Genomic DNA, 18,077 nt, shown 5'->3' on the forward strand with positions numbered 1-18,077 from the left:
AAACGTGTAATGAGTAAAACGATCTGGCAAGAATCAGATTCTTATCAAAAGGGGAATCAGGATGCGTTATCGAACTATCTGCGCACAGATGGATTTCTAACAAGCTACTTGAACTAATCTCGCTACAAAAAAAAACCTTGTATCCCCACTTTATTTTGTGACTCACTGGCTATGAGTCTTCTGAAAAGCGAGAGATCTCTTGGTACGGCTCATTATGAAAAATTACATCTGTCGGTTTCTGGTTACATAGGGGTGCACAAGCATCTCGATTACTGTGCTTTCGGAGTCGCTGTATCATTTTACAACAAGTTCGGTGTAGGAAAATTATGCTGCAAAATAGAACTGTTGCTCCTGAGACACTCTCCAATGCAACCTCCATAGATATCTTGTTAAAGGGCATGGATGCCGCTGTCCCATCTGTTGTAAGACTATCATGTACTGGAACTGTACGTAAAGTGCTCATGGATGTAGGATTATTCGTGTCCAAATATCCCGTTGTCATTGTCGTTGATTTTACTGTTGGATTGGGGATATAGTCACCGTTCGTAAGAACCAATGACTGTAAAAACGAAGATGTTGAAATTTCCTCAAGATTGACCTGCGTCAATCCATCTTGTTTCGTCTGAGTCTGGATAGCGGAAATCGATATCTCGACCCGTTCATTCCTCTGTTCTTCGATAGGTTTGGCGCCTAATGTATCCACCAGCTTTGTTGAAAAGCTTGTTGGAGCCACCAGGAGAGACTGGGAAATCTTCAGCTCTGTTTCTGTGGAGATTAAATGATCAGTGAACTTAAAGCTTGTAGCATCTGAAGCTAAATTGTCAGTCATTTTGAAGGGCGGTTCTGGACTGAATATTGCTCCACTTGTTGGACCTAAAGTAGGAAATGACTTAATCGACAAATATGATAATGCTCCGGTAGAATAGTAATGGTCATGGCCAGTAGTCGGATGTGATATGGCTACTTCACTTCGTAATAGATGCTCAGTAGTGAGAGAAGGCTTCCACAATGTGGTTCCGAATATCTTTAAGGTGTTGATGGATGTTTCAGTGAAGTGTTGGGCATCGTAACCACTATTGAGATATGGATTGGCTGAACTACTCCTTGTCGGCTCAGTGAATTCGATGAATATATTGGGACGCTTTGTAGTAAGCTCTCTCTCATAGGTTGGTAAAATACCATGCATTGTTTCTGTCCGATTGCCCATTAACATGCGGTCAAGGGTTTTAAACCGGAATCTTCAAGTGCGGCATACCCACGGAGTCCCAAATTGATTTTGCCGCTGTCGTAGATCTAGCCTGACCTTTTTGCTCCAAGGAAACCGAATGGGACCAAGATACTAGTGCTCCATTGTCCGAATTCATTGTCTGAGACAAAATTGATGTTTCTTTGATGTAAGTAAATTGGGAAGACAAAGAAGGTTGAGCATCAAGATGTGCTGATGTTGAGCTGGCAGCATATTGGTAATCGTGCAGTGTTTTGCTATTGTAATCTTGCAGTCCTCTCAAACGTTCGTTCGTATTGAAATCACTGGTGCTGATTGACTCCGTATTTTTCACGGTCGGTCGACCCCTGCGACTGTCAGTCAATTCGATATGATGCACAAGAAAAGCATGATACATGCACTGGAAAAGAGGGTATTATCGAGCTTAGTATAGTCGAGCTGCTTGGCCAAGGAGCCATGTTCTGCAAACATTATGAGTCTTAAGCTTCTTGTGAAAGAAAATAAGCACTCTGATGAATTATAATTGCAACTGCCTGCTCCCATTCGCAAAATGAAATAATGGAAATAACTTCAATCCGTCCCATCCAGAGAACTTTATATATACTGTGGATTTGAAAATCACAGCTTCTATTTACCAAACTTGCGGGCCCTGCCACGGAGATTTGAGGTAAAAATAGCACTGCAATCGGTAGCGAGATGATCCGACACCCAAGAGATATCTTCCCTTTTTTTGAGCCCTGCTGCCAAGGCTCGTGCTGAAGCTATCTTTAAATTAACAAAGATCATTAAATTGTCTTTTGATTGGGGCCTACTCAAGGATTGCATTCAACACAATCCGCTATCGAAAGCCCATCAGTACTTACGACCCTCGAAATAAAGATTGTCTTACTATTCTAACAAGCCCTGGAAAAATACTCAGAACGAATAAGTCATTTGAATCTTACAAAACATGATTCAGGCTAGTGAGATATGTTTTCTCTTAGGTCTACTTTGATCAATGTTGAAAATTGATGTTCATTAGATTTTTCCTATTCAATTGAGAATGAGACAAATGCTTATGAGAGCCCTCAAGATTGTACGCTAACACTGACTTTTTAGAGTACACCCAGGCCGTATCGTATCGCCTCTTGTAAAAACTTGTCTAAATATCTTCATTTATGTTGTACTCAATATAGCGACAGTGCTTATAGGTTAAACAAATGTGCTTACCCCCCATCTCAAATGGTAAACTGTTATCGGCGCTGTTGGTAGTTCCGGTCATGTAAATCGGCGTGGTGCATTGAGATATCGTTCCATATCCCCGTCAGATCTTCGTGTTGCAACAAACAAACAAACAATTCATTAACTAACGCCCGGCGGTTGAGCCGAGGTCTAAACATAAAAATATCAAAAGAATATTTTTGAAATAAGAGGTCAGCCTTAGCCTCTTAGCTACCTCCCTTACAGCAATATTCGAAATTGGCTTCCATGTTTTACACAGAGAAACTATCTCAAGCCCCACCGCCAAGACGGTAGTGAAACCGCCTAGGCAGAACAGCCTTGTTTTGAACAGTCTTGGCGTATGGTAAGGAACATCGAACGTAATACGGGCCCGTAAGTTACCAGTCTAGCCTAATGAAATTTTAGAGAGTTCCATACAAACCAAGGGCTGTTGCCGACAAGCTCTTGCAATCTGACAGTTATTGAATTTATTAGATACGAGTTGCTTCTTGAATACTACTATACTAAATGTATCCAGAAGCTAAGTGTTTTAGTGAATATGATGGAATCTTAAATGCTGGTGTTATATCTGTGCATAGTTGCGACGACATAAATTTTTGATTTCCATTCTTTCACTGCCGTCAAAACAAGTTCCGTTCCATAACATTTGAGGACGGAAGAGTCCTGATTTTTACTGAAGAGGCGTGAGAAGATTTTGCGCCTATGATGTCCGCCAGGTTTGGAAGCTCGCTTTGATGATTCCGGACTGGCTAGGATGTGGTTTTCTTTTGTTTCATTGGGCGTTTTAGTGAGCTGGGAAGATGAAGAGGTGGAATAAGCCTTCGTACGCCGTTTGTTCAAAGTAGAGTTGGAAGACATGGTGTGGGGATGATCAGGGCCTGGTTTTTGCTCGCAAAGTCGAGCGCATTCGGCCATCAGTAGTAGAGCGGCTTTCTGTTGACGTGTTGACCAAGGGGTATAAGCTAGGTTGTTCATGCTACCTAGCTTGACAGGATGGTCGGCCCCCAGCTTCGTCTTGCGAGTCTCCATGACCTGTAAAAAGAGCTGCTCCGCCTCTTCCCACCGGCCCTGGCTCCTATACGTCGACGCCAGATTGGCCATACTCGTCAGCGTGTCAGGATGGTCGGCGCCGAGCTTCGCCTTGCGAGTCTGCATGACCTGCACAAAGAGCTGCTCCGCCTCTTCCCATCCCCCCTCCAGGCGGTATGCGCCCGCTAACATCGCAGTGCTTTTGAGAGTCTGTTCACCCTCCGAGCCAAAGATCAATGCTCTTTGCTTTCGCGATTTAGATGCCATATCTCGTGATTCCACAAAATTGCCGCTTTCCTGCGCATACCATGCCCCTCTGTAAAGCAGCGTAGCCCATTGCACTAGAGATTCTTGTGATTTTGGTCGTTGTGACATGGCTGACTTCACGTGTGGAAAGAGCGACTGGCACCGTGCCCAGTTTTCATATTCACCTGTCGGAAACCTTTGCCACAGGACCATGATAAATTGCTCCTTCCATCGCTCTAGCTGGCTATTAGCTTTCAGCCACACATGTACAGTCAGTTGCACTAGCCGATGCATCGTGAATTCTGTGCTGTCTTTATTGATAGAAACAAATGAAAAGTCTCTGAGCACAGTGATATCATCCTCAAAATCATGATTCGTCTCGGATTCACACGGGCTATCTGTATCCTCGTCACTGCACTCCAACGCAAACTTCTCCGAGCTTGTTTCGTCGTTTTCTATCTCCCCTTGAACACGGAGAAGTCTTGAACACGGAGAAGATCCCCGGACTCTCTCTGCCGGTCAGAAAAACTCATGAGAGAGAGCAGATTAGTGGCAGATGGTCTTTGATCCCCAAAATCACGACCCGTCTCTGAAGCAGATGCGCTATCTGTTCTCTCGTCACTATACTCCAACATAATCTCCGAGCTGGAGTCGTCGTTTCGTATCTCGCCTTGAACTCGGAGAAGATTCTCTGAGACTCCCTGTCGGTCAAAAAAGCTCATAAGAGAGAGCAAATCAGCGGCTGACGGTTTCATGCGTCGAACGTGGTCGAAGGATATTTGCCATGTAACCAGAATCGAATTCTTCGCTTCCCAATCCCGATAGAGATGACCTGCCTCATAAGCAAGAAGCTTTGTCGCGTTGCGGTCGCTCTTCTGAAACATTTATAGGTACTGCGATACTGAACAGCGAGGTGCTCGATGGACGATATAACCGGCCGCCTGTATGATTGCCAGTGGCATAAACTCCAGTTCTTCTAGCAAATTCGCCATATCAGGGGTTTCTGCTGGTAGTCTGAGCTTTCGTTGGAGAAGTTCTAGCGCCTCGGCCTTATTCATTGGCTCGACTTTAATGATATCCAGGTGATCGAAAATTTTCAACGCCACCTCTTGGCTCCGACTTGTGATAATTATTGATCCGTTCGGGCTTCGGGGTAGAAATTCTAATAGTGGCTTTTTGGAGGCATTGGTTTGCCCGACCGTTAGAGTCTCCTGACACATTGCCGAGGGCTGACGAAGGAACCCATCATCATCAATGTTATCAAGAATCAATAACCACTTTCGACTCTTGTCATTCTGGAGCCAGCTTTCGACTAGCTGGTATATGTTGACGGTGGGATCGTGACGCCCGATAATTTTGGCCCGGTCGGCGATATCCCGAAAACTTTGCTCGAACCGGGCCGCGTTACTTGCATAGACCCAGAAAACCCATGTCGCCGGCGATTCGGATCGGACTCGGTAGGAGTATTCGATACCAAGTTGGGATTTCCTTTCGATATGTCAGCACTAGCCCAGCCCACCCGCTAACTTCTTTGCACTGACCCGACACCGCCGATGCCCACAAGAGCTATCCTGGACCCTGGGATTGATATCTTTTCATGTATCTGCTCAAGCAGTATGTCGCGACTTACAAAGTCTGGGTCGCGACGGAACGGGACGGTCGAGAGAGGAGTCGGTGGGGTTTCGGGTCGCTCTAGGCCAAGAAGCGGCGATTAGAACATGGTCGCATCTCCAGGCCCTTGCGAAACTCACCCGGCGGCAATTGGATCGATCCATAGTTGATTCCCACCTGATAGCCCCGATTACCTTCACCGAACGATATAGAAGAAGAATTCATAGCTAATATTCCACATAGATACTGCTTTGGTTTTTGGGATAGAGGGAAGGTCTCAACGCAGACGGAGTCTATTCTCAGTCTTACTATCAGGTGACCTTCTGGGCGCTAAAATGTGTTCAATTCTATCTTTTGAACAACGTCCAGGTGGCTTTTTTCTAGGCCATTCAAAACGAAGAAGCGGGGATTTAAGGCGTATTGTCTTGTCAGGTAATTTACATTTCCATTCTGACGAGCAGGGATGATCTGCTGCCTAGCCGAACCAGACCTAGGCGGTTTCACCATAGTCTTGGCGGTGGGGCTTTCTTTGTGTAAAACATGGAAGCCAATTTCGAATATCGCTGTATCAACATTCAGAGTGACAGCCTTAAGGAAGGAAAAGTCCGATGACCCCTCCATGACAGGCCGCCTGGTCTCCTGATCCACCCATTCGAAACCAAATTTCGAGAAAATCCCTACGAGCCGTGCAACCTCAACACGTTCTATAGGTACCTGAGGCCCAGCTGCGGCGGCAAACGCTTCCCAAAAGCCCCGGCGAAGCATAGCCGAGTTGCCCACCGAGCGCCAGCCTATTGTGGTGCGCTCCCCAAGCATACTCTCGACCCCCCACAGCGACGTACCAAACGGGCTCACAGTGGTGTCCTGCCAGTCGCAAATTCCCGTGATGTGGCCCGTCGAGGAGTCAACGTGGATATTGTTCTCCAGCAGGTCGGTGTGGTTGGGCACCATGGGCCAGTCGCTGGCGAACAGGAGCGGAAGACCCTGCAGTAGGTTGTCGAGCATTATGTGCCACTGTGAGGAAAGGCCCTCCCGCAGCTGCTTGAGATCCGCCTCATAGCTGGCGTATAACTGGGGGCGGCTGGGACTAGACACCGAGGTTGGCCTGTTGTGCCATGGGGAAGCGAAGAATCTAAACGTTCTTGTTAGCATACAAAAACGGCTCGAGGGGCAGAAACCAGACGCTGGATACCGTGCGAAATCTGTGAGAGTGACTCTCAAGAGGCGGCCATCATTGGCGCGCAGCTGGTCTCGCGCGAGATAGACGCTGACACCGCCGACGTTGTCCATGATATATGCCTTAAGGCCGGCCAGTTCATCCTCCGCACGATTTATGCCCACATCCAAGCACTCAGGACTGCACGAACGCCCACAACCTTTAACCCACCGGATATCGACCTCCAAATCACCATCCGATAGATTCCTGCGCATGCGGGCGTTCCAGGAAACGAGCTCGCGGATACTGCGGCCAAGGAGGCTGCGCTTGGAGGGGGGGAAGCGGGGCCGGAAGAACCGTTTCCCCGGCTGGCTTCGGTCGCAAAACAGCAAGTGAGGCGGAAGATCAAAGAGAGATGGGCGCTCTTGTGGGAGAAGGATAAAACGGGTAAACCAAACCGCACATTGGTTCCAATTCCGCACAAAAAGACGCTGGGACTTTTCACGGGTATCCCGAAACATTATGCGTCCATTCTGGTCCAAATGCGAAGCATGCGGGTGGCATTGAAGCACTTCCTGTACAAGATCAACGAGGTTGATTCGGATATGTGCGATTGCCTCGAGGGCTCACACACTCCAAAGCATGTGCTGCTGCGGTGTCCGCGTTTCGTTGACGAACGCAAGGAGATGATGGATAAGATCTGTGCAAAGACCGATCTTAACAAACGTGGGGAATTGTCAATTTACGAGGCCATTGTGTCTCACCCGTGCGCGACTCGCTACGTCGCCGAATTCATGCTTCAAACAGGCCGTCTAGGGCAGTTCCGCCACTGCGAAGTGGAGGATGAGCCCGAGTCAAGCGATGAAACAACAGACCAGGAATGACTGGTCGGGACAGGCGGCGAAGACGCTGCGCAATACAAAACCACAACAACCGATGTTCACCGAGACGACCACCGTAATGCCAGCGCAAATATAACGAACGCCATCGATGAAGCAAGGTTGTACGAGCCAGAGACGCTGGTAGGGGTTGAATACTGAGAATGGGGAAGGAAGCAGGATGTGGGCTTGACTGTGGGATTTACTGTGGACTTTACTGTGGGATTTTGCGTGGAATTTGGGATTTTTACCTGTACGGGCAGTCGCCCACCTTTTCTTTGTGTCTCTAGTCATTCATTTCTGCGTGGAGTTACTGGCGTACGGACATTCTATGCTTCGACGGACGAAGCGCCTACATTACCACGGCGATGACTAGCTAGGTAGCATTAGGTTAATAGATTATCATCATCATCATCGACCAAAAATGATGATTACCAAGCCTGTTTCGGTTAGGCTATGTTCCGGTAACGAGCCATGAAACAGAAAGTGTGTGGTTCAAGGATAATATGTTTTCAAAATCTGCTGTACCGTCCTGACATAAACAAAATATTTGATTGGCCAGGGCAGAAGTGAAAACATTGACATGATCAACGGATCCATTAATTTCACTAAAAAACCTCGTTTACGTGCACGTGGTGTCGGGATGATCGTTCTTATAATCACAGTATACAGAAGGCCCATCCTGCACGCAGATCAGACCCGATTCGCATGTCTCGATGATCCATACTCCGTTGGCGCAGATGCCAAAGCTGCTCCCATTACACCTGTAGGTACCGGAAGTAGCACACGTCTCTCCTACAACTGGGCAAGTGGATAGTATTGAAGCGGTAGTGGCGGCACTTATCGTAGCGTATATCGCTTTTGTGCTTCTCTCTGTTACAGTTAAAAATCTGGGCATACTGATCAGCGTGGTAGAACTCAGGCTTGTCGATGTCGATCTGGAGGCCTTCCTCGCCGGGCTGGAAGTACCCGTGCTCTTCGACTTTGAGTTGCTCGATACATTTATTTGTGCCCCTGGGGATAGGCTGCTAGGCTTTGTCGTGATGCTAATCTTGTTGGCATTGGTACTAGTGCTCAGCTGAATGGAGGTAGAGGGAGATGGTAAATAAGATGCAATGCTGGTCAAGATTCCACAATTTGCGTAAACTTCGCTGGCATCCCAGAACATAACGCCACCAAAGCTTTTGTATCCCTTGCTGACAATATAATCGACAATCAAAGCGACAGTGGAAGCCGATTCGAATCCCGTGCCAGCCGCGGTACTGCCACCGGGTATCCCAAGCAAGACTTTTACATCTTTGTTTTGAGAAATAGTAGTCGCCCAAGTGTTCCAGCTGGCAAAGTTGAAAAGTGTTTGTTTCGTAGAGTTAGTCATGAAATGATTGATGCCGCAGTCATTGTTGTAGAATTGAACCCAGATGGCATCAAAGTAAACGGCGCCGTCTAGCATCGGGCTGTCGGCAGCATCGGGATAAACGCATTGTGGTGCGGCGGTAAGGTAGTAGGTTTTGGAAGTGTCTTGGGTAAACAAGCGACGCAGCTCGTTGCCAAAAGATGGCATGTGCGTCACGGTCGACTCAAAGTCAAAGTCAAACCCGTCAACCACGGCTCTTCCAAAGGGGCGGTGGATCGACGTATCGGTGCTCACAGGTCCGAAGGTTTTCCAGATCATTTTGGCGCCCGCGACCGCGGCATCTTCGCTTGTGAACCCCCCCTCGCTGTAGGTCGCACCGCCGATCGAAAGTAGGATGGTCTTCCCAAGGGACTGACAGGTCACAATATCCTCGCTTCTCTTCATATTAGACCGCGGGGCTAAAATTGTGATGTCTGGGGTACTTACCCGATCGTGGGGCACTCTAGAAGAGCAGTTCCCGCAAAAGCAGTGCAGGAATCCCCCGAATTGGCAAAGTTAATCTCGGGGGCACCGCCTTCTCCATTTACAACATCCAAAAATGCGAGTTGAATTACCTGAATCATGTTATCAGCATTTAACATCGAAAGGGGGATGTTAATTAGCACACGTCAATGCCCGAATCTACATGCCGCGGTTAGTACAATAGCTCAGCGAACCCCTTCGAACCACCAAATTGCCTACTTTTACAATAATATGCGAGATTTTGCTGCGCCAGACTTCCAGATGAGTCTCCGTAAGAGTTCTGACCCCAATAAATAGCGATATTAGAGGAGCTTGACACATCAAGCGCGGCATAAACGCCTTGCAAGGTGAAAAAGGCCGTCAGGGCAGCAGCAGTACGTAGTGGATACATGGAGGTCATTTGGATTCAGGGCTATCAGGCTATTATTATATGTTATTTGGTTCCAAGGAAGTTTTGGATAATGGTGACAAGCGGAAATTGACCAATTGCTTGAACACAATTGATATCAGTCCATTAACAGTCACTAGCGCAATCTGCTTCCTCCCCCAAGACTGCTTTTCTTTCGACCACTGCCATTGCCCTAGCGCGGAGATTTTACTTACTGGACCGCGCTAATTTGAGGGCTGTCGTTAAATGTCCCCTTCCTAGAATTGTGGCCATCAGCGTTTATCGCCTAGCATTGAAAGAAATAACTAGATGGAAAATTAGGGCGAGAGTTACAGTAGGCACATAAGGTGTATTCCAATCGCCCTCGATTTAGTTTAGGGCGATCAACGAAAGATCCGCGCTAAGGCCTGGGCAGTGGGTCCCGAGAAAAAACAGACCTTAGGAAGGAAGCAGATTTCGCTAGTAACTATATCACGAAAAATCATGAACATGAAATATCACTAATCAACATTATTCATATTCGCAAGATTCATGAGTACATATTAACTATTCCTTTCGGGGCCCTACTTGCGACATGATCGGCCATCAAATGCCGATTAGTGATTAAGGGCCTCAAATTGAGGCTCTTAAATTATTGGGTACGGAGACCAAACTGAGCGTCAGAATCAATTCGCGAATAACTCTTATTGATACAGCATTTATACTAAGTTGCGTACCATAGTGCAGTATGGGAAAGTCATGGCTTTGCTTTCATGTGTGGCTGACAATAACTACATCAAGCGCCAATGATTATCGCCCCACCGTCATTCTGATCAACACTATATCGTAGATCAAATGGCTGACCAAGCTTGGATTTCCTGGGTGGTTCAACAAGTAGAATCTGCGAATTGCTCAAACCATCACTCAAATTATTGCAGCAAGTAATGACTGAGGAAGACAAATGAAATGTGATGGGTAATGGTGAAAGTGTTGGAATTTGAAAACCATCGCGCAAGCTTGGAAACTACTTGTTTCTTTTCACTATTATCATATATTAATATCCTACAGCAAAAGTACCATTACGCGCGTGGTTTCGCTAGTTTATAGCTAGGAGCCACTCCAAGTACCAGATAGATCTTGTCAGCACCCCTATTTTCTTTCTCTTTTAAACAAGCGTGAATATTCTAATCAATGGCTAGTTACTAATGTCATTCAAAGCCAGATTCACTCGATCTCAGAAAGGTGCACTGTAGAGCTAATTCCATTTAATTTCTCTAACTAATCCGCGTTAAACTACTGCTCAAATGACTGCTCAAATGACTGCTCAAATGACTGCTCAAATGACTGCTCAAATGACTGCTCAAATGACTGCTCAAATGACTGCTCAAATGACTGCTCAAATGACTGCTCAAATGACTGCTCAAATGACTGCTCAAATGACTGCTCAAATTAATGCCGCTAGTTCTTTCTCGATTTTGATTGTATTCTGCTTCGGGTAGTCTCAAACCTGCATTCGAAGACTAAGTTGATTTGATGTGTTTTTAGGGTGTGAGTAATTCAGTATTGTGGGATAGGTTATCAAGGGACATGTCTGGTATATCATGTCTTCTTCAATTACTCAGTGATGCTTTGTTTGTGCTGCTAAGTATGTATTTATAGCCTCTCTGTTCTACAATGAAATCTTCGATCATTATCTTGCACCTTCCCAGCATTTATATCAAAGAGATGTACCGGTGCTCGTTGATTACGAGACTTTCTCGAGGGTATCATTCTCTAGCGCAACCTCACAAAAAGGCCCCAGTTGGTTTATGTAGTGGGTCATCTGATCAAGTTCTTGTGAGTCCCAGCCCTGCACAGCTGTATATTCAGCCGTGTGCTAATTATTTTGTCTTCAGCATCCCATTGTGGACACCTCTAATAAGATGATGCGTTCGCTGTTTGAAGGCTATCGTCCTACTTTTACGGCCCATAGTCTGGGACGGGAGGCGAAATCACTTCTGCGCCTCACGCCGTCCCAGCAGATGTGTTACTACGATGATAGATTGTTTGGTGGATATATCACCCTCTTGATGGACCGTATTCTGGCCGATTGTTGCAAACCAGCCTTCACTGCCTACTTGAATACCTCATTCATTCATCCAGTTCCACCCTCAGCACCAATACTTCTACGTGCATGGCCGGAGAAAGTCGAAGGTCGCAAGGTCTTCCTCAGAGGAAGTGTACAAATTCCTGGAAAAGCGCCTCATGAATTGGTCGATGCTATCCGGACAGACGCGCTTTTCATCAGACCAAGACCCTGAAATTGAAGTGGACCAGACTGGGCTTCCTGTATAAATATTTACAAGTGGAATTGGTTTTCACGTCACATCTTCCTATTGGAAAACAGGATTAGATGTATTTTTATTGTATGCGGATACTTGAAGTCAGTCACTGTTGAGATATACTTCTGCCTTGACCACTGTAGTGATGATAGATATCCAGCACAAATATTATCTCACCCATGCTTTGTCTTGAATACTCTTCATCAATTCACCCGCTCGCGCCCAGTCACAAAAGGCCTCTAGCAGCGTCACACCATCCCTCTACAATCTTAGCTTGGAAGCCGGTGTCGGGCGCCACTGTATTGATATGTATAACTTGGTCGATGATTTGATCCAATCGGAATGATCGTAGTAAAAAACAATTCATTTGTGGTCGCAACTGAATGAGTAAGCACAGAAGCCTAGTACTGTACACCTCACAGCGAAATCTGCTTTCTCACTTGAGTGACAAAGGGCGGGGGAGCATAGAGCTGGCGTGTGTATGGTAGTTTCGCGTAAAATAGATTTCTCGAGGTCCGATGATTGTATTGTGCCAGTGTTATCTCAGGACATAGCCTAAAATCTTCCAGTAGGGTTGGGATGCTATTAAAAGCATCGCCGACCTTCCCCCGGGGCCATCGGCGCAGGTCTTTGAGCGCAGTCCAATCTAGCAGAATATGTGTATTACGCTTTGGCGCTCGACGCAGACGCACAGCTTGCCGAGGTCTTGATAGAATTTGCCTGTGCATTGTAACAGTTTAATCCTCATTTCGAAGGCCACAAAGGCAGCCTGACAACGCCTACCCTGATTAGGCTACGTTGGCCTCGATGAGGCTCTTGATTAGTTTGCGGGAAGTGAAACAAATTACGCCCGCAAACCATCCGATGTACAACGTGTTGAACACAACTGCAATCATTTTTTCTACATGGAGATTTCCAGTTCTTCATATTTGAAACTAAAGCTAAATACAGTTCAAGACAAAAAAACGCAATCTCATCGCCGAAGTTGGAGTCCCCACTGTTTTAAAGCCCGCAAAGTCTGTTTCAAACGTCTTGATCTTGCTTTTTGAAGAACACTTTGCTTCAAGACATTAGGAATGTGGCCAACCACTAAAGGAAACACATGACGTGCTTTCCGATATGATGGGTAGCGCCGTTCAAGCCTCTCATTCAGTATCATTTGTATTTCAGGAATTACATAGCTCTTATGTTCCCCGTAACCGACCTGTAGAAACTTTGCTAGGCACTCAAAAGTAACCTTCATCAGTGCACGTTGGGGTTCACTAAGGCAGAAAGGTAGTTTTGCCACGTAGTCACTGCTTGCTGCATCAACCCTCTTTTCAGTGAAAAGTGATTTTAGAAGAATTTCAGTTGCTTTGGCAATTGTGATGATATTCAATTTGGCAGGAGAGGCTTTCTGGAGGATAGAATCCCAAGATTGACTTGCTATCCGTGACTCTGAAACCTTCGAATTGGAATGAGTAAGACACAAGTCTTCCAACCCTGCTTCCCAATTTGGCCTCAAATTTAGAGACTGAGTTCCATCAACCACCCCCACAGTGTATACTCTATCATCTTTGGGCGAAATTGGAAGTGAGCTAGCTGAATGCAAAATAGAATCGACATCTGGATGCCATTCTTCCGTCGACTTCTTGTTTGAACCTTGCCCTTTAGGAATATCATCAACGGCCTGATTTAAAATTGATGAAAGGTAGTGTATCACTTTTATGATCTGTATACAGGGCTCTTTATATGATAATACGCTGCCATCGCTGCGAAGCAGTCTATCATGATACCTGGTCATTTCAATTTCATAGAGGGTCCTTGTAAAGCAGGCTTGTTGCTTCTTAGTAAAGTATTTTCGATGAGCGGTAGGGGGCCGTCATGAACAGAATTGGACCACGGCCTCGGCCTTTTATTTGGTCAAAAGCAAACAGCTTCGACGCAAACCCAATCAACGCAGAAATATTTGGGCTTATATTACTCATGGATGTACTTCCAGAAATCAACGATATAATGTTTGGCGAATGAAAAGATATCAATCAAAATGCCTGCAACAGTTATGAAGTCATGAAAAACCGAGTTTGATAAGAGACGGCAATCATGTTGCCATCTTAGATGCGAGGGATTCGTACGCCTCATCTTAAATTTCAAGAAGGAGATGAAGTCAGCCACAATTATCAAACAAGGCAATACTGAGACGGATCAGCGCCGGTCACAAGATATGGCGGGTTTGACGATGATTAATCCCATTACCATAAACGTGAAATCCGAGTCAGCGAGATAAGTACTAGAATTATAGCCAAAGAGACATAAATGATTTTCACCTGCTCACTGAGCGGAGTGGTGAAAATCTTTGAGCAGGTGGTGTCTCTCTCCTACCCCCTAGGCGGTCGACAACCGCCTCTACCAAAGCTCTCTTCTATCAGCTTTTAGACTTCACTCGAAAAAAGACGCCAAGACTGCCTTTTTCAAAGTAACCTTTCTGTTTTCATTTTTTGCAGGGTCAACATTCTATCGAAGGTCATACAACCTTAATACAAAAGCGATTTTTGGGCTGTTATCTACAACTGTATACTTCAACTCGGGATCATGGACGAAATTAAGATACAGATACACAGCTGAGTTGATAATCATCTCTCTCTCTATCAGGCTGCGTTATTGCCATTTCTCAACTTCACGCGTGGAGTTCCCTTTCTTATTTACCTACCCGACTGGCAGTTGTTTCTTTACAACAGAAATTCTGTAGCACCAGGAATCCTGCCTTCGAGTGCTTTTCATAATCGAACATATATCAAAACCATTAACGAACATCCAGATCAAGTATATGCATCATCTGGGCTCCTTTTAGCCCGTTCGGAGGGTTTACATGAGACTTTGTCTGGGCATCTATGATGAGCAGTAGTATCAGTCAGAGCTTTTGACCTTGAAGTTGCAAAATAGTGTCATGAAAAATGCCTTAGTCGGTGGCTTGACTGTCAGCAAGAATGAAGGACAATTGAACACTGAGCTTCGCGATTGAGATCGCCCAACATCACAATACGATAGTCTCAAAGTCACCTGACAGGAAAAGTACTTACAGCAAGTCTGCTCTTTTATAAGCGTTCGAGACAGATAGAAGGCCATGTAGCTGAGAACTAGAGTCGCTGCCATAATGACCCCGGTCCTCTGATTGAAAATGGAGACACATAGGACTAATCCTACTGCGATTCCTGACCCTATGGTAAGGAATTCTCGGGCTGATAGAGTTGACGTGGCTGATGTAGATGGCAACATGGCTTTGCGATATAGTGAAAAAGATGAACCTCATTCATCCGGTAATTGAAATGAAGGGAAAGTGAAGCGCATAGAAGCGGAGTGAAAATGTGGACCAAGGTGAGAAAGACCAGTGCGTGTGTGGCGCTCAAGAAACAGTCACCCACATACTGATTAATTGCTCAAGATTGAAAGATTAGATGTTTTTAAAAGAGAAATAATGCAAGAGGTTGGGGATGCGCTTGTCATCACTGGCAAACCTGCTTCATCCCCAAAGACCCCTTTTCTTTTCTCGGGACCCACTATAAAACCTAAGCGCGTGTCCTTTATTGACTGAACCGCGCTAAGTCGAGGGCCCACGGAGATCAATCCTTATCTATTACCGTGATCATCAACATTGATAGCCCAACATTCAGAAGTGGGGACTGTTTGGACAGACACAAGAGCCTAGGCTTGTCAGTCATTCTAAATGCTTTCTCTTCAACCTTATGCCGTTCATGCTGTTTTTATGCCTTTTGAGCTTGTCAAATTGAGATATGGATCTTTGCAATCGAGACCGTCACCAGGCTTACTAGTGTTTCACGACATCGATCTTTATTACTTGGCGTTGACTTTTCTGGTGCCGTAGTTTGTCTTCCACTGAAAGGAGCACGCTTGAGTTGATCGATCTTACCACGTTTAGCCGCAATTTGATAAACTTTTGGAAATTGTGCTTCAGTATGAAGACTTGTTGATGACAGTTTTTTCAGTCCATGCGCGGTTCAACTCTACTATGTTCTTCCTAAATTTGGTTTAATTTTGTTACCTCCACTTTTTTCATGACTTGAATGATTGTACGATTTGAGGCCATACTCATATTTGCATTGGTCGACCAAGTATAGAAGATTTTTTGCGTGTGTTTTGTTTCTTTTTGATGAGTTGAAAGATTCTGTAAGATGTTCAGGCTACTCCAAATTCATTGGATATCTTTGAAATTTTATTTAGTGCTAGATGGTCGATTATGCAAATCTGATATAATATCTAGGCTATCTTAAGATCTGTTACAAGAGATCCTTGTGAATCTTAGTTCGCAAGTGGTTTAACAAGATGCTTGAAACTCTTCCATGTGAAATTTTGTCGGATGTTGCGCAATGGGTGAGTTTCACTTGACTCTACCTACACCTCTCATTCTGACTGACTCTGTTAGCTGCCTCCTGCAGACTTGCAGGCCTTATCTCAAGTTTCTTCTAGATTTTACTCCATTTTAATTCCCCTCATTTATCGCACCGTCAACTTTCGAGCCTCTAGCGAGTTAGCACTGAATCTCTGGAATGTTGAATCTTTCTTTCAGTTGCACCGACGATCAAGAGACAATTTCCACCTCAAATTTACCAGAGATTTGAGGATTTCTGCACCTATCCAAATCGCGAGATTCAACCGTTGTGTTTACTGTAACTTAGTCCAATCAAGTGGACTGGTTCGAAATTCTGGAACGCTCGGGCCTTCTAACGAGGCCAGGGCCCATGAACAGTTCCTTGACGACATATCACGTCAAGTACAGTGCGTACTGAGGAACCTCACAGCAAACCTTCTCCAATCCTTTCAGTTAGTGCCGGCTTCCAGTTTCTGGTTCTGTGTTTTAACAAAATCTCACAGGTGGCATCTTGGCACTTGTATTCCCGGAGGGCTTTTAGATCATAGTGGCACCCTCGTGATTGAACAGACAAATCTCAAACATATATCATTAGTCACTGACGGATCATGCCCGCATGCTGGTGCCTGTGTTGGAGGGCTCTCTCTGTTTCCCCGCCTGAAATCTATAGCATGGGAAGGGATTCAACATGAGTTAGAATTTGAATCACTGCAAAAATGCATCCGCCGAAATAGGCCACACCTGATCAGCTTATCCGTCGGACTTGCAACGAATACCACAAATCTTGATTTCTATCAGTCTATACTAGGACTTCCCCTCTCGCACGCCCTTTTTCCTCGAGGGATCTTTATTGACACAACGGATTATTTCCCATGTCTGCTCTCTCTTGCACTCTCCAAAGCCCTTTTGCTGCACGAGATAAGGCCAGGCCTTGCATCTGCTTTTGGTGCCCTTCAATCACTCACCCTGCGTAACTGTCAAAATGATCTCTTATTTCTGGGTTCCCTTTCATGTTCACCAAAAAAGGTTAAACTTCAAAGTTTTCATTTCTCCTGTGACATGCTTCAGGAGGGCAACTCTGATCGTGAGGCAAGATTTCTGGCAGAGTTCCTGAAATCTTTCAAAGGGCTCAGACATCTGCACCTTAAATTGTGCAATTTCTTGGACTTGTCTTGGATAGAGCAGGGAATTGCGCACCACCGTTCCACACTGGAAACCCTCGTCTACCACGAGCGTGGACTTCAGGCTATTGATGATGAAGGACGATTCGAAGAGACTCGAGATCAACAACCTACTTGGGCTTTACATCTGGCCAATGCTGTCAATTTATTGCAAATCTCCGCCTTGGCATTGTGTGTGTCACCATCAGTGATGGTAAGTTCTTTCTTTCAAGATACTAAACCAACCGGCTGAACGAAGTAGCGTTCAATACTCGAGCCGTTCCCTGGTACCTTATCCCTGCGACTTCTACATCTTCGCTTCAGCGGCTCTGAGAGGATGCATCGAAATATTCGACACGAATTCATTTCTCGCCTCCCACAAGCACAGTCGTGGAGCTCACATGATTCCATCCCAGGCCGCAGCTCGGATTACTCAGCATCAATGAGAGCAAGCGAAAGAAGCAACAACACCATACTGCCTGAAGAGCTACTTGCTTGGCCGTATTTGGAAGTTGATAGCACAACTTCGTGCTCTGAAGGCAATGAGTCTGTACAATTTGCGGAATGGGCATTTGGTCCGACTGGAATAGATTCCTTAAAAGTGTTAGCTTTCGGAGACCT

General features: G+C 45.6%; 5 protein-coding genes across 5 annotated transcripts; 3 read left to right on the forward strand and 2 right to left on the reverse strand.

Annotated features, from left to right (window-relative positions):
- Positions 1–2,995: 2,995 nt before the first annotated feature.
- Positions 2,996–7,009, reverse strand: N7466_011116 (uncharacterized protein; the record flags this gene model as incomplete). The annotated part of the gene is made up of 7 exons (XM_057170505.1): positions 2,996–4,133; positions 4,193–4,596; positions 4,648–5,209; positions 5,263–5,413; positions 5,473–5,509; positions 5,774–6,464; positions 6,525–7,009. 7 exons carry the CDS (start codon positions 7,007–7,009, stop codon positions 2,996–2,998), a joined length of 3,468 nt encoding a protein of 1,155 aa, XP_057016237.1.
- Positions 7,010–7,030: 21 nt separating this feature from the next.
- On the forward strand, positions 7,031–7,372 carry N7466_011117 (uncharacterized protein; the record flags this gene model as incomplete). The annotated part of the gene is made up of 1 exon (XM_057170506.1): positions 7,031–7,372. One exon carries the CDS (start codon positions 7,031–7,033, stop codon positions 7,370–7,372), a length of 342 nt encoding a protein of 113 aa, XP_057016238.1.
- A 616-nt stretch (positions 7,373–7,988) lies between these two features.
- Positions 7,989–9,642, reverse strand: N7466_011118 (glycoside hydrolase family 18 protein; the record flags this gene model as incomplete). The annotated part of the gene is made up of 6 exons (XM_057170507.1): positions 7,989–8,130; positions 8,267–8,348; positions 8,435–9,153; positions 9,207–9,334; positions 9,388–9,401; positions 9,462–9,642. The coding sequence occupies 6 exons, from the start codon at positions 9,640–9,642 to the stop codon at positions 7,989–7,991; spliced, it is 1,266 nt and encodes a 421-aa protein (XP_057016239.1).
- A 1,271-nt stretch (positions 9,643–10,913) lies between these two features.
- N7466_011119 (uncharacterized protein) lies at positions 10,914–11,909 on the forward strand (the record flags this gene model as incomplete). Its single annotated transcript, XM_057170508.1, has 3 exons — positions 10,914–11,070; positions 11,269–11,372; positions 11,505–11,909. 3 exons carry the CDS (start codon positions 10,914–10,916, stop codon positions 11,907–11,909), a joined length of 666 nt encoding a protein of 221 aa, XP_057016240.1.
- A 5,446-nt stretch (positions 11,910–17,355) lies between these two features.
- N7466_011120 (uncharacterized protein) lies at positions 17,356–17,902 on the forward strand (the record flags this gene model as incomplete). Its single annotated transcript, XM_057170509.1, is given in 2 exon segments — positions 17,356–17,670; positions 17,690–17,902. The coding sequence occupies 2 exon segments, from the start codon at positions 17,356–17,358 to the stop codon at positions 17,900–17,902; spliced, it is 528 nt and encodes a 175-aa protein (XP_057016241.1).
- Between the last annotated feature and the right edge of the window lie 175 nt (positions 17,903–18,077).

Source organism: Penicillium verhagenii (genome assembly GCF_028828195.1).
Source record: "Penicillium verhagenii strain IBT 33310 chromosome Unknown utg000012l_segment0_segment0, whole genome shotgun sequence".
Taxonomy (NCBI): domain Eukaryota; kingdom Fungi; phylum Ascomycota; class Eurotiomycetes; order Eurotiales; family Aspergillaceae; genus Penicillium; species Penicillium verhagenii.